The sequence below is a fragment of the Tiliqua scincoides genome, chromosome 2 (assembly GCF_035046505.1).
Source record: "Tiliqua scincoides isolate rTilSci1 chromosome 2, rTilSci1.hap2, whole genome shotgun sequence".
Classification (NCBI taxonomy): Eukaryota; Metazoa; Chordata; class Lepidosauria; order Squamata; family Scincidae; genus Tiliqua; species Tiliqua scincoides.
Window position 1 is genome coordinate 221324783 of NC_089822.1, and position 19167 is coordinate 221343949.

At 45.0% G+C, this 19167-nt stretch overlaps 1 protein-coding gene across 1 annotated transcript in view; it reads left to right on the forward strand.

The window, feature by feature from the left end:
* COL7A1 (collagen type VII alpha 1 chain) overlaps positions 1–19167 on the forward strand; it is a 133697-nt gene that overhangs the window by 48387 nt on the left and 66143 nt on the right. The window contains exons 32-44 of the mRNA XM_066612976.1: positions 324–416; positions 3596–3667; positions 5500–5553; positions 7064–7132; positions 7423–7518; positions 8529–8555; positions 12039–12092; positions 12709–12771; positions 13082–13141; positions 14336–14371; positions 15861–15905; positions 17482–17595; positions 18583–18627. Coding sequence (XP_066469073.1) covers positions 324–416; positions 3596–3667; positions 5500–5553; positions 7064–7132; positions 7423–7518; positions 8529–8555; positions 12039–12092; positions 12709–12771; positions 13082–13141; positions 14336–14371; positions 15861–15905; positions 17482–17595; positions 18583–18627 — 828 coding nt within the window. The remainder of the gene's footprint in view (positions 1–323; positions 417–3595; positions 3668–5499; positions 5554–7063; positions 7133–7422; positions 7519–8528; positions 8556–12038; positions 12093–12708; positions 12772–13081; positions 13142–14335; positions 14372–15860; positions 15906–17481; positions 17596–18582; positions 18628–19167) is intronic.

Consider the following 19167-nt stretch of genomic DNA (forward strand, 5'->3'; position numbering starts at 1 on the left):
CAGAGCTTAGGGTTCTGAGAGACTTTTCTAAGGTATCATATACTGCGTCACTAATCTGGTCAGAAGGAGCGTGACTTGATGCTGTTCAAAACCAATACTGCGGCAGAAGCTGTATGTATGTGTGTATGTTCATTTTCACTATCCTGCCCACCAGCACCACTACCCTTGAAATTTCTTATCATTGCTAATTGCCCTCACTTTTCTTTGGTTGTATCCGTCAAGGATGGGGTGGATATAATGAATATAGAAAGACCACATTTTGCTTTTGATATAAGGAGGGAGAAGGAAGCTGATCTTATAATTTTTCTCCTTTTTCTTTCCAGGGGCGTAATGGGATTCCAGGCCTTCCAGGTCCCATGGGACCTCGGGGTCCCCCAGGTGAAGCCACTGGGGGATTTGGCGAGAAAGGAGAAAGGGTGGGTACTCCCAGCATCTCACATAATCTGAGTTCCTCCGCAGCAACCTATTCCAGTTTGTACCATAGACTAGAGCAGGGTGTCAAACATAAGGCCCGGGGGCTGGATGCGGCCTGCAGAAGCTTTTTATCTGGCCCTCAGGCTCTCAGCTGCTGAGCCATGCTTAGGTGTTACTGCTGAAAGGGCAGCCCACTTGAAAATTGAGCTTTCCCATATCTTGAATATGATCAAGATATGTATATTTTCTCTTCTGTCATTTGCAGCTAATGAGTTCCCAAGTGAGAGAAAGTGCTTATTTTTGGTCCTCAACTGTTTAATGACATCACTTCCTGCCTAATGACATCACTTTCGGCCCTCAGCAGGAATCATGAATGCTATTTGGCCCTCTGTATGAAATGAGTTTGACACCCCTGGACTAGATAATTCCTCTGGGTGCATCATTTTCTGGAGAGTTTATGTCTATTGTGCTTTGACTGATGAAATCATTTTGGGGAATGTAACCAAAACACTGCTGCCTACCCCCTCCCCAGGAGTTTTCTGCCTTCCTTTGCAATGTATGGCTTAGAATGTTTGCTTGAGTCATCTGCAGTTATCTGCTCTGCAGGTAGATCCCTATAGTTCATCTGCCTTTTGCTCGGAGTACACTGTGTAGTTTGGATTGCATTGTGAGGTTGGTGAGTGGCAGTCTTCCCTTTGAGTAAAGGATGAACTAGGTGATCCTTGATCTCCTTCATTCTAGAACTGCAATCCTAGGTATACTCAGCTGAGACCAGTGGGACTTACGATTGGTCTCTAATGCTCCATGGAAGCTCTGAATACCATAGGGGTTCTGAGCACTTAACTCTCTGGAAAGGCAATATTTTTTAATTGTGACTGTCACACATTACCCTCCTACAAATCACCTACATGTATTTCTTTGAAACCAAAAACTCAGGATGAATCTTTACATATATGAAAATTTGGCTGAGCAGCCTTGGGTTCCTTTGGAGAGAAAGGTGGGATACAAATGTAGTAAATAATAGTAGTAAATAATCTATAAGCAAGTCAGTCTACAGCCTAATTCTCAAGACTGTAAAGCTGTATCTGTGTCAAGACAGGGGCAGAGGTGGTCCTGGACTTTCCTGCACCTGAGGCCACCTCTACCTTTGCCGCCCCTGACCCAGAAGTAACGTCCCAGTGACGTCATCATCTCTTCAGTTACTTCAGCGCAGCTGCCTCCTCCGTTTCCCCTTTGAAAAAAAGGAGGGTAGAAGAAGGCAGCCCAGGCCACAATGGAGCCTTCCATGCCACTTGTAAGTGGTGTGAAGGGTTCCATCAGAGCGTTTTGGGGCCGCTGGAAGTGGCACCCAGCACAGAGACGAGTGGCACTTCCAGGAAGTGGGTGGCACTCGCCTCCTGAGTGCTGCTTCCAGTGGCCCCCAAAGTGCTCTGATGGAGCCCTTCATGTCGCTTACAAGTGGCGTGGAAAGCTTTGTCGGGGCCTGAGAAGTGGCACGCATCTCCAAAATTCTTCCGCGCCGCTCTGAAGGTCTCCCCCTTCCCTTAAAGGTGAAGAGAGGGGGTGCCCCTCAGATGTGACTAGGAACCATGCCAAGAGTGGCTGCAGGAGCACAGCTATTCTCAGTGCAGTTTCCCACTAGTCTGAGCGCCGCCCTCCTCTTCTCCCCTTGAAGGAGAGGGGAGAGGGGCAGCCCTCAGAGCATTGCTGCTCCCAGCATGCTGTTAATTTATAGGAGGAAAGGGGCACCCTAGAGTGTCTGCAGGCCGGGAGTTGTGACTCCCGACACACTGATGTTCTAAGATGCCTCTTTTTTCTCCTCCTATAAAGGAGGGAGGGTGACTCAGTCCTGCGCTGAATCACTGCTGGATTGGCAGCATCTCACTGCCTCTCTGGCAGCAATTCTGACCTGCCCCCTCCTTCATTGGAAGGAGGGTTTTTAAAAAAAACTAAAGAAGCTGCTGGAGCTGCCAGCGTCTTTCACCTTAAAAAAAAAAAAGACCAATGGGCGGTGGAGGGGGGTGAGGCTGGCATTGGTTGGAACCCTGGGGCATTTGCCTCTCTTGCTCCCCTCTGGGTCCTCCACTGAGCTGGAGCTCACATGTCCAAATGCTTCTCCAAACAAAATGTATCCTGAATGGAGACAATTAACCTGTTAGGGAAAACACTTGGCTAGAACTCTTCTCTCTGATGTGCTTGTTTTCTTTGTGCAGAGGTTTTCTTTTGTACGGAGCAGCACTCAGTAGTTTGAGCCCAACAGCCTGAAATGGTACAGCCCAGACACAGGCTTACTGTCTCAGTGAGAATTAGGCCTTGAAATCCGTAGTAGAGAAAGAAGCCTCCAAGCAATCCCAGATCAGTTCAATCAGTTCAATACAGGAAAGAATTCTCTACCTCAGATGCTCAGCCATTCTCCATTTTAAAACTTCCCGTGAAAAAAAGATTCACCAGCTTGTTCAACTCTCCCTGTATCTAGGACGTTTTGCTGATATCCAGTGTAAAACTGCTCTCTTTCAACTTGGACACATTGCATGGTATTGGCTGACTCTGGAAATCAGTTATTCTCCCCTACAGCAGTCTTTTAGATGTTTGAAAATTGCTGCCATATTTTCCTTAATTGTATTCATTTCCTTTAGCCCTTTCTTCTGTGTTGTGTGTTCCAAACCATTTATAATCCTCTGAATCCTCTCCAGCATGGCAATCCCAGAGTGTAATGCTTGGCTCTGACTTCTTAACAAATTTAAATTAAGGAGAACACATGATTCACACATGCACTTGATTATTCAACACCGGATAATTCTTGGCCAAACTTGTGAATTGCTTCTATTTCAGAAGTAGTGAAAGGGGATGGGTTTGAAACTTGAGGCTCTGTGAAATGATAGTACTAGCTATACAGTACTGATCAATCTGTTATTATACGTGCATTCTTCCGTTTGATGACTGATAGTAGGCAAGTGATGGACATGCATGTGTGAACCATCTCTTGAGGGAATTGAGAATCCCTTGTGACCATGTCTGTGTTCTATACCTGAGCTTTGCATTTTTCTAAGTATTTGTTGCACTACCATGTGCACTTAATGTGTATGTGTAAATACATTTTTTATTCTGAAATGTGAAATTCAGTAGATGAATAAATCAGTCTCTTCCAAGATGTGTTCTTAATGTGTCCCTTTTCTTCTAGGGATTCCCAGGAGCAGATGGAGTGCCAGGGGCTCCAGGTCGTCCTGGTAACCCTGGGTCTCCTGGCCAACCAGTAAGTTGCACTTTTATGTCTGGACATCTTGCAGTCGATGATTACATGCAGAGGTGTCCCCCTTTTTCCATAATGCTTTGCTGCACTGAGACATTGGTTGACTTCATCCGTCATTATCTTGCAACCAGTTGCTAATGCTAACCTCCTTTAACTTGTTTGAATCTTCATCAGTATTCATAAATTATGGCCTTGCATGCTTCATCTCTATGGTGAAAACCACATAATTTCCCCATTCTCTGCCCCAAATGGGCTAGTGACAATCCATTCAGGATAGTGATCGCTTCAGGATTACCTCCATTAGGAGACATCACACGGTTGCTTGTTTAGGAATTAAGCTCCTTCATCCCAGAAGCAGAGGCGTCACTAAGGTTTCTGTCACCTGGTGCAAGAGCTCATTGTGTCTCCCCCATGATGGAACTGCTAACTACATCTCTGCCCAGAAGGCATCAGTTTAGCTGTCCTTCCCACAGGTGCTGACACCAATGAGAGCACTGCTACTCAACTGATCCAGGTCCAAAGATGCAGGTGAACATGCCTTGACAAATGAGGCAGTACAGTGACATTATTTAACAATGGGTATATAAGATGCAGCTCTTGGTGCTTTATCTTGACTCTGATTGACAGGTGCATTTTCAGGATCCAGCCCACCTTTCAGGGAGAGAGGTGCCATGACACATGGAAACCAAGATCAAGAGTGGGGTCTAGAAAGTTGCATCAGATTTTCTGTTTCTTTTATGCTTGCCTCCCTAAATTCCACTGCACTGTAAGAACTGTGCCTCACCTCCCCAGTGCCTTTAATTTATGCTCATTTTGTAATTCCTTCCTTTTTGCCTGCTATCTCTATTTCAGTAAATGTCCCTCTTAATTTGATCTTTAACCCGCCTGGCTAGGCTGACTCAGTGAACAGTGTGTTGCCATGCTCTTGTGACCAGTAGTCATATGCTACTACATCCATTATGGGGAACCTCCTGGGAATCTGGGAGAGAGGATCTCTAATGCAGGCCCCTTCTGTATGGTTTTAGCCATAGTGGGGGCAACAATTACTATCACTTGTTCTGGAATAAGAGTGAGTTGGAGAAGGATGGAGAGTGTCAGTAGGCCCCTCCCTCCTCTGCATCATACTCTTAATTCTCAATTTTAGGATCCCTGTCTGAAGGGAAAAAAACAAAACCTTGTTCATCATTATGTTTATTTTTTTCCAGGGCAACACTGGCCTTCCTGGTCTCAGAGGAAACCCTGTGAGTAAAGGGTCCAATTTCCATTAATCTCCCAGTGCCTCTTACAGAGCATCTTTCTGCCCAATCCTAACTCAATCCCCGCACAACAATGCAACAGCATTGGCAACACTGCACCCCGCAGGGTGTTTTCTTCTGCTGGAGGTCTCCTTGGGGTAAAGGAACATTTGTCCCCTTCCCACAGGGTAGGTCTCAGCAGCTGCTTTGGAGCAACTCAGACCTGTGCCAGTGATATCACTAGTGCAAGTCTACATTGACCCATGCAGGTGGATCAGTAAGGAAGTTTGGATTTGGCATGCAACACTGTAGCTGCCGCTGCCCCGCCCCCCTCCTGGGCCTAATCCACTTACCCTTGCCCCATCTCCCCCCCATTCCACCCTCTACCTGCTCCATTCAACCCCCTTCACCATCCTCCCCCTGCCCCGTTCAAGCCTTGCACTGGACTTACCTGCTCCAGCAGGCCTCAGTTTCTCCACCGGTGCACACAGGAAGGCTCTGACCTTCCTGCTGGCATGCCATCCCCCTGTGCTGCCACAAAGCTGGTTCTTCCTTACAATAGGATTGGGCCATTACTTAGCCTTACCTTTTGCCTTCTAGGGAGAACGTGGACCAATGGGTCCAGCTGCACCAAAGGGACAGAAAGGTGAGCCGGTAAGTGGAGAGATTTCCTGCCTGGCTCAGGTAGGTTTTTTTATCATTTTTCCTAAGAAAGATTAAAAACCTAAATAATACTATTGGTAACAGACAACCATTCCATTAACATAATTAAAATTACCTTTACATGTAATCAATCAAGTATTATGAGAGCTTGATCTATAAGAATTGCTCTGTGTAGCACTATGCATGAGAATCTACCTTGACCATTTCAAGCAGCACTACCAAGTCAAAAGTGCTGATGAAGAATTCCAGTATTTAGCAGAAATTTTGCCAGCCTCTTTCTATCTAAACCACTGAGTTCCAAACTGCAAGCCTAAGATGAACCATTGTTCTGAGACCATGATATAAGAATGGAGATAAGTCATGGCTGGGACCACAGACAGAGAAAACACAGCAATTCACAGCACGCTGTTCATGTTTCTATTACTTGGGTGACAGGACCATGATGCAAATGAGGCATCTCTCTTGCCCTGACAACTCAGTGAGGCAATGCCATTTCTGTCTGGTGTTGGTTGGAACCCAAATGAGTACATAGAATGAATACAGAAAGTTCTGGTCAAACTGCCGTGAGGTTTTGGTAGCCGTGGAATTGCTTCTTTGGATGTAAAGTGTCAACCAGAACTGCTCTTCCCAGATGTTGCTTCCTCACATGGACACTAGAGGACAGTGTGCAACAGTGTCCCGGATAATTTGTGTGGTCTTCTAGCTTTTTGTCCAGATCATACATCGGCTGTACTATATGAAACCTTCTTGGTTGGCACCCACCAATTCTATTAATCCACCTTCAGTTTCTGTTCTGCATCATCTCAGATCAAATCCTTTCACTAATCGAATGGCTACCACAGTTTTCTTTGTTTCTGCTCTCTGCCTTACAAAGGACATGTTTGTTCCGATTCATGCTAGGAACAGACCTCAATATCTACTGGTTTGGGAAGTGAAGATCAGCCATTGTTCCTTAGCCCCAACATGCCTTGGTGCAGCTTTTTACACCAGGTCTAGTCTAACCTCATGTGGTCTGCAAAAACATCACCTCTATTTCATCTAAAGATGGCTACAGACTTCAAACTTGAGCTTTTCATTGTGCACAGCAGCATCTTTTTCTCTTCCCAACCCATTTTCATTCTTTTTGCTTAGCATCCAGTTTGAAGAAGGTGATGAGCTTGAAAACATGCTCTACCACCTTGTGACCTCTTGGTTGGTCATAATATAGCTATGGTGCTACTCTTGCTACCCTAGCAAGAGTAGCATAATATTATGACCAACCAAGAAGTCACAAGGTAGTAGAGCAAGTTTTCAAGCTCATCACCTTCTTCAAACTGGATGAGCAAGAGTAGCAAGACTAGCAAGAGTAAATCATTTCTGCCCAATGTTGTATATATGCAACATGAATCAAATGTGTACACCTGTGGGCTGGGCAGAAATGGGTTAAGTTAGCTGTTTCCCAGGGCCTTCTTTATCTGTGAAGAATATGTTGCCATGACCTTTGACCTCTTGTCTTTGGCAGGGAGAGCCTGGAGTGATTGGCGATGGAGGAGGTGGCATTCCTGGCCGGAAGGGGGAACCTGGCAACCCGGTATGTACTATCAAAGAGAAAGGAAGAGCAGTAGGTTGAAGGGTGGGGGAGGGAAAGGAAGGATAGGTGTGCTGCCTGAGGGCTTCATGTATGCCTCACGATTTGCTCCTTCTACTATATATACTTCTTTGATAGCAACATATAGCTGTTTAAGTATAGCCAGTGCCTCTCTGAAATTTAACTGCATACCTGCACTACTGGCTAAGCAGTCTTATTAGAATCTTCATAGTACCTGGTGGATAGGGCCCTGTTGCTGCCAAGTGTATTTCTGAATTTCTCTCTGCCTCAAGGGAAACCCTGGGTCTCCTGGAAACCCTGGGCCCAGGGGACCATTCGGTGAACCTGGACCTCCTGGCCCAGTGGGACCTTCTGGCAAGTTTGTCAAGGTAAGCTTTTCCCTCCCTCATATTGTGTTGTGCTTCAGCAGTTGCACCTTATGTAGTTCATACACACAGTTTGTCCCTTTGGGTACTATGCAAGCATACAGATCCATCTGCATTTCTATACAGAGAGAGAGAGAGGGAAGAGGAGGGTCCTTGCATAACCCATGAATATCCTCCATGCAACGAACAGGCCACATGCCTTCTCTTTCTTGTCCTTACAGTGATAATCATAATCTCAGGTCCCACCTACTTGGCCCTTTTCTTTCTTCTCTTCCCGTTTCCCTCGTTGATCCTTTCCCAATCCTTCTTAGTGATTATTCCCCTTCCATCACCATTTTGGTGGCGGAATTTTTGCAGGCAGTTTCTATGGCAAAGGCCAGAAGCTAATAACTGATAAAGTTGTATCTCTTTGCCTTGTTATATTTATTATTATCGATGGATTTTTATATGCCAATAAAGGTTTACCAAAGCAAGCAGTGATATACCTTGTCTGGCACGTGCATTTGACTAATGTGACTCCCATTTCTCCATATGCTGCTTTTCATAATGCCCATGTGTCACCAGACCAGTGTGCAGGTCTGGCCCAATAGGACACATCAATCCAAGTAGCAGTGTTTTTAGGAATACCGGTGAAGGAGTAGACAATCTGAGAGATGCATCTCAGCATCATCTGTGACATAGCAAGAGTTCTTGAACCGTACCATTCTGTGTGTATGGTGGATCTGGGTTGGTCCGACAAGTATGCCCTCACTGTGTGCCCCAGTGTTTCTCATGTATGTATGTGTCCATTGCAGTTTTCCTATACCAAACATGAAATTATAGAGCTAGCTGGTCACCAGCATTATCTATATTTTTTTAGCCCACTTGTGTGCTTGCTTGTGGATTTCTTCTGAAGTTCTACAGTCTTTATGTGTGTATTATTCCTATAAATACCTACTGCTTTCTATTATTAGACAGCAGGGTACTAACCAAACAGAAAACATTTGTTGACGTGTGGCTATTTCTTCTTTCAGGGAGAGAAGGGCGACCGAGGTGAGCGAGTAAGTGATCCTTCTCTTTCTCCCTGTCTGCTCTGCCCTTGCTCATGGCATATTTTATTCTGAGAGATCAGTTATAATGTATAGAACAATGGAACTGTAGAGCTGGAAGAGATCTGAAGGTCATCTCTTTCCATACCTTTTGCAGAGACAGAATTGAAATACCTTATAACTAAAGGTGTGATGGGGGGGGGGGTTGGGTTATAACGAAATAAAAACACTTAACACCACTTTCTGTCCTTCTCATTTTTGTCAAAAAATGAAATCTGTAAAAAAAAAAATCACCCATATAATAGACCAGGGGTGTCCAAACATTTTGTCAGGAGGGCCACATCATCTCTCTGACACTGTGTCAGGGGCCAGGGAAAAAAACAATTAATTTACATTTAAAATTTGAATAAATTTACATAAATGAATTTATTAGAGATGGAACTTATATGAATGAATAAAGGTCTTGCAGTAGCTCAAGGCCTATAAAGGCCTTGCACAAAGCAAGACCAGCCTTTCCTTCACTGCCACTGCTGCATCACAGACGTGAAACAGCAAGTAGTGGAGGGAGCCTTTGTCCCACAGCTCAGGTGAGAGGTTAAATAGTTATCTTCATGCTGAGAGCAGTTGCATCGGGCCAGCATGGGCTCCAGCAAGTCTCTAGAGGGCCAGAGGTTCATTGGAAACTGGGGGCTTCCTGAGGGCCTGATTGGGAGCCCCCGAGGGCCGCAAGTGGCCCCCGGGCCGGGGTTTGGACACCCCTGTAATAGACAAAGGAAGTCTGTCAATGAGAATTTAGATTATAGTTTATGACAAGCAGAGAGCAAGAGTGGCTATGGAGCATGTGTCAGGAAGGTGATAAGGAGTATACTTCAGAATGATCAGACCAGAAGATGAAAGGTGCTCAGCCTGGTCATACATTACAGAAGGAGCTGAAATACCCCACCCTTCTCACTCTTTCCTGAAATCACTAACTGTCCTTGGGGTCTGTCTTATTGATTCCTAACAAGGCAATTTAATTAGATCCTGGGCATGAGTATATTTGCTCCTGAGGTGCTTGCAGAGGTGCTAATTTCCACCACTTTCTTGGGAGCCAAATGGCCCAATTTTGCAAGCCATTGCACATCTCATAAATTTGGACTATAGTGCTGCCTCACGCATTGCACTGTTTAGGTATATACCAAATAGAGGTATACTTGTTTAGGTATATACCAAATACGTTTTATGTTTACACTTCAAACTGAAGCATATAAGCATCAGGTGCAGGTGACTTGTGCTTGTAGACTCTTACGTTGTACTAAGAAACCAAGTGTGGCCCTGGCTACCTGTTACGAGCAATTTAACAGTCCAATCCCATCCCCCAGTAGCACCGAAATGGCAGCTGTTATATCCTGTGGGGCTGGGGCAGCTGCCGGAGTCTTCTCAGTGTAAGGGAACGTTGAGGTCTTGAGTTGGCTTACATCAGAAATGGGATGTGTATGAGTCTTGTGTATGAGTGCTTAAGGTCTGTTTTTCCTTTTTAACTTTGAATATATATCAATTCCTTTTTGGTCCATTATGGTCCTTGATGATTTTCATAATAAGAAACCATCAAGTGTAATAAGCATTACAATACAATTTGTTTTTATGATTCTGGTTTATGACTGCGATTAGGTTTTAAGGCACTGTAATGAAAAGAGGGGCAGAGTGTGCTGCTTCTGCCACATTTGCCAAGCACAGGGTGCTATTTTAACTCAGCCTGTACTGTCCACTGCAACTGAAATTGGTAAATTGGTCCTTAGGATTTTTGTTGCTGGTGCTTTGACTTTAATTTTTCCCTGTGTTTGTGGTGGATGTTTTTCTTGTGCGTTTGTGTGTGTCCTGAGTATTAGGATTACCCAGGGTTTATGGAGGAGACTGGGGCATATGGTTGGAGGTTAAAGAAGTTTATATTCACCTTCTTCTGATGAGGTTTTGGTTGGGCTATTTTTTGTGGGAAATTTTAGTGGTTTACCTGTTTTATAATCTTTCTATTAAATCATATATTCAGTGAGTTATCCTAAGAAGCCAGAAATGAATATTACTCTGCAAATTGACAGCTGAGGGCCTAGTGTCATGGCTACAGGCAGAGGCTTGCAGCTCTAGCTTAAAGCCGGCCTATGCAGCAGATAAAGTGAAAAACATGTTTATGACCAAGAGCTCAGTCGGCTGGGGGCCAGGGACTTTTTGTTGGAAGAACAGATATGGGAAACAAGACGTTCAGGGCGAAGTGACCTCCTGATTTGAGAATTGTGAAAAGTCCCAGGATGAGAGCCAAAGCTTGCATCAGAGGGTCTCATTAGACTTGTTTACACATTGCTATAAATTTGTGTGCAAAGGGGAGGTTACTTTGGGGGCTGGTCCTATGTCCTGACGGTCTTGTTTCTGTTCTGTATGGTATATCTGCTGGAGCAATAAAGATGGACTAAAGAACAGTACAAGTCTCTATCATTCTATTTGGCTGCTCAGCTAAAAGAACCAGGACAAAAGAAATTCCTATCTATCATTTTTGGATGTCCATCCTGTATTTTCCTGGCTGTTTTACAGTATCCTACTGTAGAACACATGTCAGGTCAGCAGAGGAGGATAGCCCTTGCTTTCCCTAGAGCAGAGTGGCACAGGAGCGTAGGGAGATAGCAAAAGAAGCAGGCAATCCCAAACAGAGCCAAGGAAGGGTTGTTTGTTGCAGAAGCATGTATTGGTAAAAGGAGTAGTCAAAAGAGTAGTCAGTCATACGGTCTAGAAGTCAGGGATACAGCAGGTCACAGTCACGAGAAGGCAGTCCAAATCAGTACACAAACCAGCAGCACGGCACACAGAAACTCCACCACAACAACCCACATCCGGAGACTGTGCTTGCCCCCATATATACCGGGGCCAGCCAATCAGTATGGGGCAACCTCATAGTCACAAGACAGTCTTGTGACCCACTCTGATTGGCTGTCCAGTGGTGCATTACACCACTCCACCGTAGCCTACGTGACTCAGCACACATCTCTCCCCAAGTCACGTGACGCCCACCTGCAACAGGTGCAGGTGATTGCATCAGCTGTGCTGCTTTACAGATTGTTGCACACCAGCCCCAGATATCAGGGCCTCCTGCCACAGAGCAAATGCCGTTCCACAGTGAGTTCACTGCTTGAATTGTAGGCCCCTAGGCATGCCCTCAAAAACTGTTCTTTCCATCCTTTACAATGTGGCTCCCTCTTCAGAAGTCCCTGACCAAAGCTGTATGGGTGAGGCTTTATCTGTATTTATACAGAAATATAACTCTTCCAATTTAGTATTATGGGCAAGTCTGACTTCAAGCTTACTGTTCCCTTAATATTATGCTGAGATGAATCTTCCTAATCCCTCTGCCCACAATTTCAACTGGTTGTAGTAGAACATGATTTCTGTTTTTAAAATATGACTATTCTGTTCAGATACTGTGTTTAGGATTTTGTAGAACTCCAGAACTGGCTTTGGCTGTCTTTCTAGGGTCCACCAGGATCTGGTGACGGTGATGGGGCCATAGGAGAACCAGGCGTCCCAGTGAGTGCATCCTTTGCCATGCTTTGACTGGAGGTCTGTGGAGAAGGAAATGTGTATGGGCAAGAATGGTGGTTATGGATAAGGCTTGGAGAATGTGATATCCTTGAAACAGAAGTATTTCCTTACGGGGAGCTATCTGGATTCCCTGAAGGAAATGAGCAACAACAACTACAACTATATAATATAATATATAATATACAGTATTTATATACCGCCTTTCTTGGTCTTTATTCAAGACTTTATTCAAGGCGGTTTACACAGGCAGGCTTATTAAATCCACGCAGGGATTTTTACAAATTGAAAGAAGGTTCTCTCTTTCAAGAACCACCACATTCAAGATGTTACGCTCCGATCTGGTTTAACATTCTGGCCTCCATCCTCCCACGCTCCGAGCAGATGGAACAGCTCAGCTGCAGCTTGCCAGCTGCTTCAAGGTCACACGGTGCCGGTGGCCTCGAACTGGCGACCTTGTGGATGTTAATCTTCAGGCAAATGGAGGCTCTACCCTCTAGACCAGACCTCCTGCCCATATATATATATAAACAATTTAACTGGAAAAGTTCTCAGATCTTCCCGTATTGAGCAGAGCTCATCTGCATTTTCTTTTACTCTCCAGGGTGTGCCTGGTGATCCTGGACCTAGAGGCCCTCCTGGGCCCCCAGGACAGAAAGGAGACAAGGTAAGAGGGGTATGGAAACAAGAGGGGTAAGAGACGAGGTATGAGGTAAGGCTATTCATTGAAGTCAAGAGCAACAGGTCATTCAAGGGACCCACATTTAATGCTTCCTGATTGGCGTTAGGCCCTCTGACCAGAATGAAAATTTGTTGTACTTCTATACAGGGGTATCTGTATTAAGACTCTGGACTGCAGATTGCATTGCAGGTTCCATTTGCTGCTGTTAATCACATGATTGGCAGTAACCTGCTTTCATTTCTTGGAAGAGACTTTGTTTCTTGTGAGCAACATCCCCTTGGCTTTGTGTCCATAGGGAGAAGGAGAAGAAGGTTTTCCTGGACCACCTGGACGCCCTGGAGATCCAGGAGATAGGGTGAGTCTTTGAGAGATGGAAATTCCTAATTTACCCTAGTAAGTCTTGACTTGAAGACTTCTAAGTCATTGTTTATTAAGTCTAGGGGTAGGCCATTTATTTTATTTTCAGTGGGAATAATCTTAGCAAAAGATTGAGAAGTTCTAAGGTGTTTCCTTCTCAATATGTAGTCTTTAGCCCTGCCTGGCAATTCTTAATTGTTTTCCTTTTTGAGAATGAACTGTGTTTGGTGCATGGCAGTACATTTACTTGGTACAGGCACCGTCCGCCTGGTCTGTTGTGAATTTCTCAATGCTCCTTTCTCTTTTTATTTCTTTTTAACTAACATTTTCTCCCTTCCAAAGTTTTGCGTTAACAGCATCTCTGTCCAGTGGATGCCACATGTCAAAACTTTGCAACTGAAGGATCTTTTAAAAGATGGAGGACATCATGAGTTGGGTGACTTCTCCCATCTACTTTTTGGAAGCAGAGCTCACTGAAGCTTTGAATTTCCACCTCTTATTCCTGTCTCCTCTGAGGAGATCAGACCTTTGCACAGCTCTTGCTTTTTGAAAAAGACTTAACACAGTCAATTTTCGCTTTCCCCCTTCTTAGATTTACTTAGGGTTCAGGGATTCCTTCAGTCTTTGTTTAGCTTTCCTGCTTTTTTGGTGGGATTTTGTCCCAATAGTACTTTGATTTTCTGCTTGGTACTGTCTCCCAGCAAGCATCACAGGCTTGGCTCCAGGCCCAGCAACACTGACTCTCTGACGATCAGCCACTGCTTGGGGGTGCTCTGCATTCACTGCTGCCAGACAATAAGCAGATCTGTGTGCCAGCACCATTCGGCATTGACCACCTCTCTTCAGACATTGGGAGCTTGTGCAGAGCATAGACCAGCGTGTTCCACTCTCAGCCATGGTTCTAATGCTCCCCTCAAGAGAAATCTCATTCCAAGGACTGTTTAACTGGGGTTGTTGCAGACAACACAATGTGATAGGAGATTGCACCACCACTTTCTAGTCACTTATGCAAAACAACCAAAATATGTTCCTTACAGCTTCTCATTGGCATAACTCACTGTATCTACCATCTTAGCCTGCTTATTATACTAGTGAATCCCAGGGAAAATGAGTATTAACTGATTTGAAATATCTCATGATGTCTCCAGCAAACTCATTGCTGAAAGTGATGTGTTTTTGGTCTTGTTTTTAGGGCCCTAGAGGACCGCCAGGTGAACAAGGAAGCAAGGTAGGTAAAAATGAGGCCTCACATCTGATGTGCCCATCTGGGGTGCAGCCTAGAAATGAGGGCTGGCAGTCATGACTTCTGCATTATGTATCTGTTCACTGCTATGGGGAGATCTTTCCACTGAGAGGCTGGGCTAAGTGTTTTGAGATCCAGGGCAAGCAGGGAGCACTCACTGTACATTTCCACGGAAACCACATTTTAAAAATGGCAAACACCAGAAACAATTTTTCATTGTGATCAATAGTGCAAATTTAGGAAGGCCTTATGTTAATAATTGTATCCAGTTGCAAAAATCTAGCCCAGAATTTTTCTCTGTAAAACCGAAATATTTTAGCAAGATTTGCCAACAGTATTGAGGGTCAACTGGGACATCGACAAAATACCATCACTGAACTAGAAAAGAAAGATGGATGGACTGTGGATAGGTTGTGAGTGTTATTAGGACTACAGGTGGGACCTCTGTACCCACTGATTTGGTATCCACTGATTTGATTCAACACTGAAACCTAGGTCCACCTTTAAATGCCTTATAACAAGAATAAAACGCTCCAAAATCCAATTTCCCACCTTCATGCTATTAAATAATTATTTCATTTGACTAGATTCTATTTTTCACCCCATCTAGTGACTGAATGCAGTATAGTGTCTACCAATGCATTTTGCGGCGACAATGGAGGAGCAAGAAACCTGATTTGGTATCCACGGATTTTTTTTATCCGTTCCATATTTTTTCATCCATTTTGGAACCCCAGTGGATAACAAGACATGACCTGTAGAATCCAAGCCATGCAAAGTGCTACCTGATTGCTTGGAATCTCCCATTCACTTCCTAAAGTTTTGGGAAATAGTACCAGTGATAAAAGTGGATTATACATTTTTCTAGAACCTCTCTAATGTTATCTAGGAAATTTAATGTTAGTGATGAAAATGGGCAAACAATTTTTTACAATATTTCAGAATGTTTTTTGCTATTGCTCACTTATCTATTGCTTCCACTTCACATTGCTGACCATTAGACATGAAATTCGAAGTTGCTCAGAAAAGCCTTAGTACTGAAAATCTGTTATTTTTTAAAAAAGAAAGATGCCATCAACTACTACAGTAGACAGAGAAGCCATAAAACCCATTATTTTTCAAATAAGAAGAGAGTTATCAAAAATCTGCATGTGCCACTAAGTTAAACACTGGACAGCGGTCTTCTATTACTTTCCTTTTCATACAGTTGTCATTCCTTTCTGTTGTAGATGTTTGTGTTTATTGTACCTTGTCATTTGCTGTCACCTCTTATGGGGAAACTGACTGTTAGATCCATTCCTTTTGTATGCAAGGTTGGGCTTCCTTCTCAGGGCAATCTACTTAAGCCCCACTCTATAGTATCAGCGGTTAAAAGTTTGTGTTGAGTTCTTCCATCCACACCTATACCCTCATCTCTTGATGAGTGACTTGCATCCTTTGGTTTCACTGAACACACTTGTTCTTTCTATGGCAGGGAGACCGTGGGCAGCCTGGTGTGACTGGACCATCAGGAGAGAAGGTAAGACCTAACTGGAGCAAATGGATACATTGTGCAGATGGTTGCAGAATTTTCTTGAGTCAAGCTGTCAGAGATTATGGACAATCTGCTTAGTCCCAAATCATCACACCAAGGATTGGTCCATCTGTGTCGTGTGTCTCCCCCTCCCCCCCGTCACGGCCTACGAAAGGGTGAGAACCGGTAGAGACAGGTGGAAAAAATGGTGGGAGTGGTTAGATGGGGTGAATCCACCTATAACGTGATGTATCTGTGTTCTAGTTAAACAGTTGATGTAATGTGACTGTAGTTGAAAATGTAAAATGTGATTTCTTTCCTTTGTATTATTTATTGTAGTATGAAATTTTTTAAATAAAAATCTATATTCCCCCCCCCCCCCCATGCATGGCTCTTGATGAACTGACTGTGCCAATTGCTTCCTTTCAAGTATATCATGTTTGACAAAACATGATGGATGGTCTGGGGCTCTTCACTTACAAGGAAAGGCTGCAGGGTTTGGGGCTCTTCTGTGTTAAAAAGGGAACATGTCTGAGGAGGAACATTATTGAGACATATACAATTATGTATGGAGTGGATAAAGCAGATAGAGAAAAGTTCTTTTCTCTCTCACACAGTATCAGAACCAGGGGTCATCCATTAAAATTGACTTGCAGGAGAGATGAAACAGACAAAAGAAAATACCCAGCATGTAATTAATATGTGGATTCCTTGCTACAGGCTGTGGTGATATATCTGGTCTAGATGCCTTTAAAAGGGGATTAGGGTGGAATACTAACCAACTTTCCAGCACCGAGGTAAGGGCATTGCAACTCCGAGGTAAGGGAACAAACATTGCCTTACTTTGAGGAGGTCTCTGTGACTGTCCCCCAACTGCAGGATGCAGCAGATGCCCCACTGGCACAGCTATGCCAGTACTGGAAAGTTGATTAGGATTGTGCCCTTAGACAGATATATGGAGGAGAAGTCCATCACAGGTTACAAGTCTTGCTGACTGTATTCGACCTCTGGGTTTTAGAGGTAGCCTATTTAGGAATATTAAGTGCAAGGGAGTTGCAGTAAGATACCTGTATCTTGTTGTCTATGTGCTCCCTGAGGCATCTGGTGGGGAAGCTGAACCAGATGGGCCCTTGGCCTGACCCAGAAAGTCTCTTCTTATGTACATGTGCTCTCTTCTTGTTGGTGGTGTGTGAGCACCCTGGTCATGGAAGTTCACTCTCATAAATAACAGCACTTATTGGTGCTGTGGATAACTATGGTAATGCTTTTTCATCACTAAAGACAGGAATTGTTGTCAGTGCCTTATAAAATAACTATGTAGATAAGTCCCTAATATGTCCCTTTGGAGCCAGATCTTAGATCCATTCTCAAGGCAGAAATGTGTGAATGTCTCTGGGATGAGCCCTGAAGGCACACACTAGCATGACAGAAGGCTGAATGTGAGAGCGGAATGCTCAGCTCTCTTGGGAAGCAGATCCACAAAGAAGAATGGGTATTGTTCGGTGTTACAAACACATTTGATTCAAAGCAACCTGGTAAATTAATCTGCCTAAAATTTTTCTTTTTTCCCTTTTCGTTGCAGGGAGAACGTGGATCAATTGGCCCTGAAGGAGAGAAGGTATATCTGAACAGGACCAAGCCTGCTTCACCAAAGGGCTGGCTTGATTATAGGCAAAGGGTAGCTTTCTCCAAGAGAGTGAGAGCCCAATCCTGTGGTCCACGCCGCGCCTCTGTGGTGCAGACCACAGTCACAAACGTGCCGTAAGGCACATTGGCGGGGCTTACTGCCAGGCTCCCACCAGAGCTGGCTCAGCTCCAACCAGCACTGAGCCAGCGCGCGGTGGGCGCCCATGTTCCGTGGCTTGGCAGTGTCTGTGATTGCCGGGCTGCCTAATGGGAAATGAGGGCATGTCCGGGGGCATGGGGGAGGCATTCCGGGGAGGGGGAGGCGTGGCTGGGGGCATGGGGGAGGTGTGTTGGTGGCGGGGGAGAGGCAGATCTGTGGAGTCAAGCTCCACAGGATCAAGGGCGCTCGGGCAGGGCTGCACGCCCTACACGAGCACCTTCACTTTAGCGGCGACCAAACAGTCGCCGCTAAAGTGAGTAGTCCCATTGCGGAACTACTTCCCTTACTTGGGGGAAGGTGACGAACGTCCCCTTCTCCCAAGGAGCCTCCTGCAGTAGCGCGGGAGGCTCTGGATCTGGCGGGAGCCCTTTGTGGAGCCACCGGGTTCCGCAGCTCCTGGCAGCTCAGGATTGGGCTGCCCATGTGGTGTAATGACTAAAGTGCTGGGCCTGAACCAGGAAGTCCTGGATTCAGACCCCCTCCAACTGGGTTACCCCCAGTCTGTCTTTCCACCTAATGTCTCTCCCAGGCTGGTTGTTCTGATAATAAAATGAGAAATCTATGTATACCATCTTGAATTTTTAGGAGGAAGGGTGTGTAATTAATGAATAATGTTTAGATAGCCCTCTAATGCCCATGACTCTTTTGTGAGTTGGCCCCTGGGTGGCTCATGGAATGGGTGGAATGGAGATGTCCTTGGGAAAGTGTTCTGCTCTCCTAGCCCCCCCCCCCCGCCCCTCATGTTGAATCTGATCAGGATTTATTGTCCAGGCTCAACTGGGAAGAGAAACATTTCCTGGTCCTTCAAAACTTATTATTTTGTTGTTGTTGTTTCAGGGAGAACAAGGACCTTCAGGTCGCCCTGGTCCACCTGGCAGAGATGTGAGTGTGGAATTCTGCCTAGGCTCAGTACCTGATCATGGTCAAGAATTGAGACAGGAACCAATGACTCCTGTTTCTCGGAGGCTGTGTTGATGGTATTCCTGGCTGCCTTCTTAAAGTTGGCCTGTGTTTCCGTTCTGAGTACAACATGGTGATCGAGAAACTCCTGTAGAATTGGCAGCGTTGCTACAGGGGGAACTGGATTTTCTTAGAACAGGATCCATGGATGTCACTAAGTTTGTGGTGAAAGTCTCTTTCTCTGATCTTTGGAACAGGGCTTGCCAGGACCAGCTGGACCTCGAGGGGAAAGGGTAAGAACTCTTCCATGTATTCCAAATGCTGCTGCAATATGGGAACATGTCTGCACAACAGAGTTGTTGAAGCTGGAGGGACCTGGCAACAGAATCAGACATTCCTCTTTCAGGGTTGGTGTCAGATTGGCCAGCACTGTCACCATTAGACAGCCCGCTTGGCCAGGCTGAATCCTGAAACCTTGCTGCCAGTGGCAGCAGTAGCAACCAGTGTGCAATCATGAGGCAG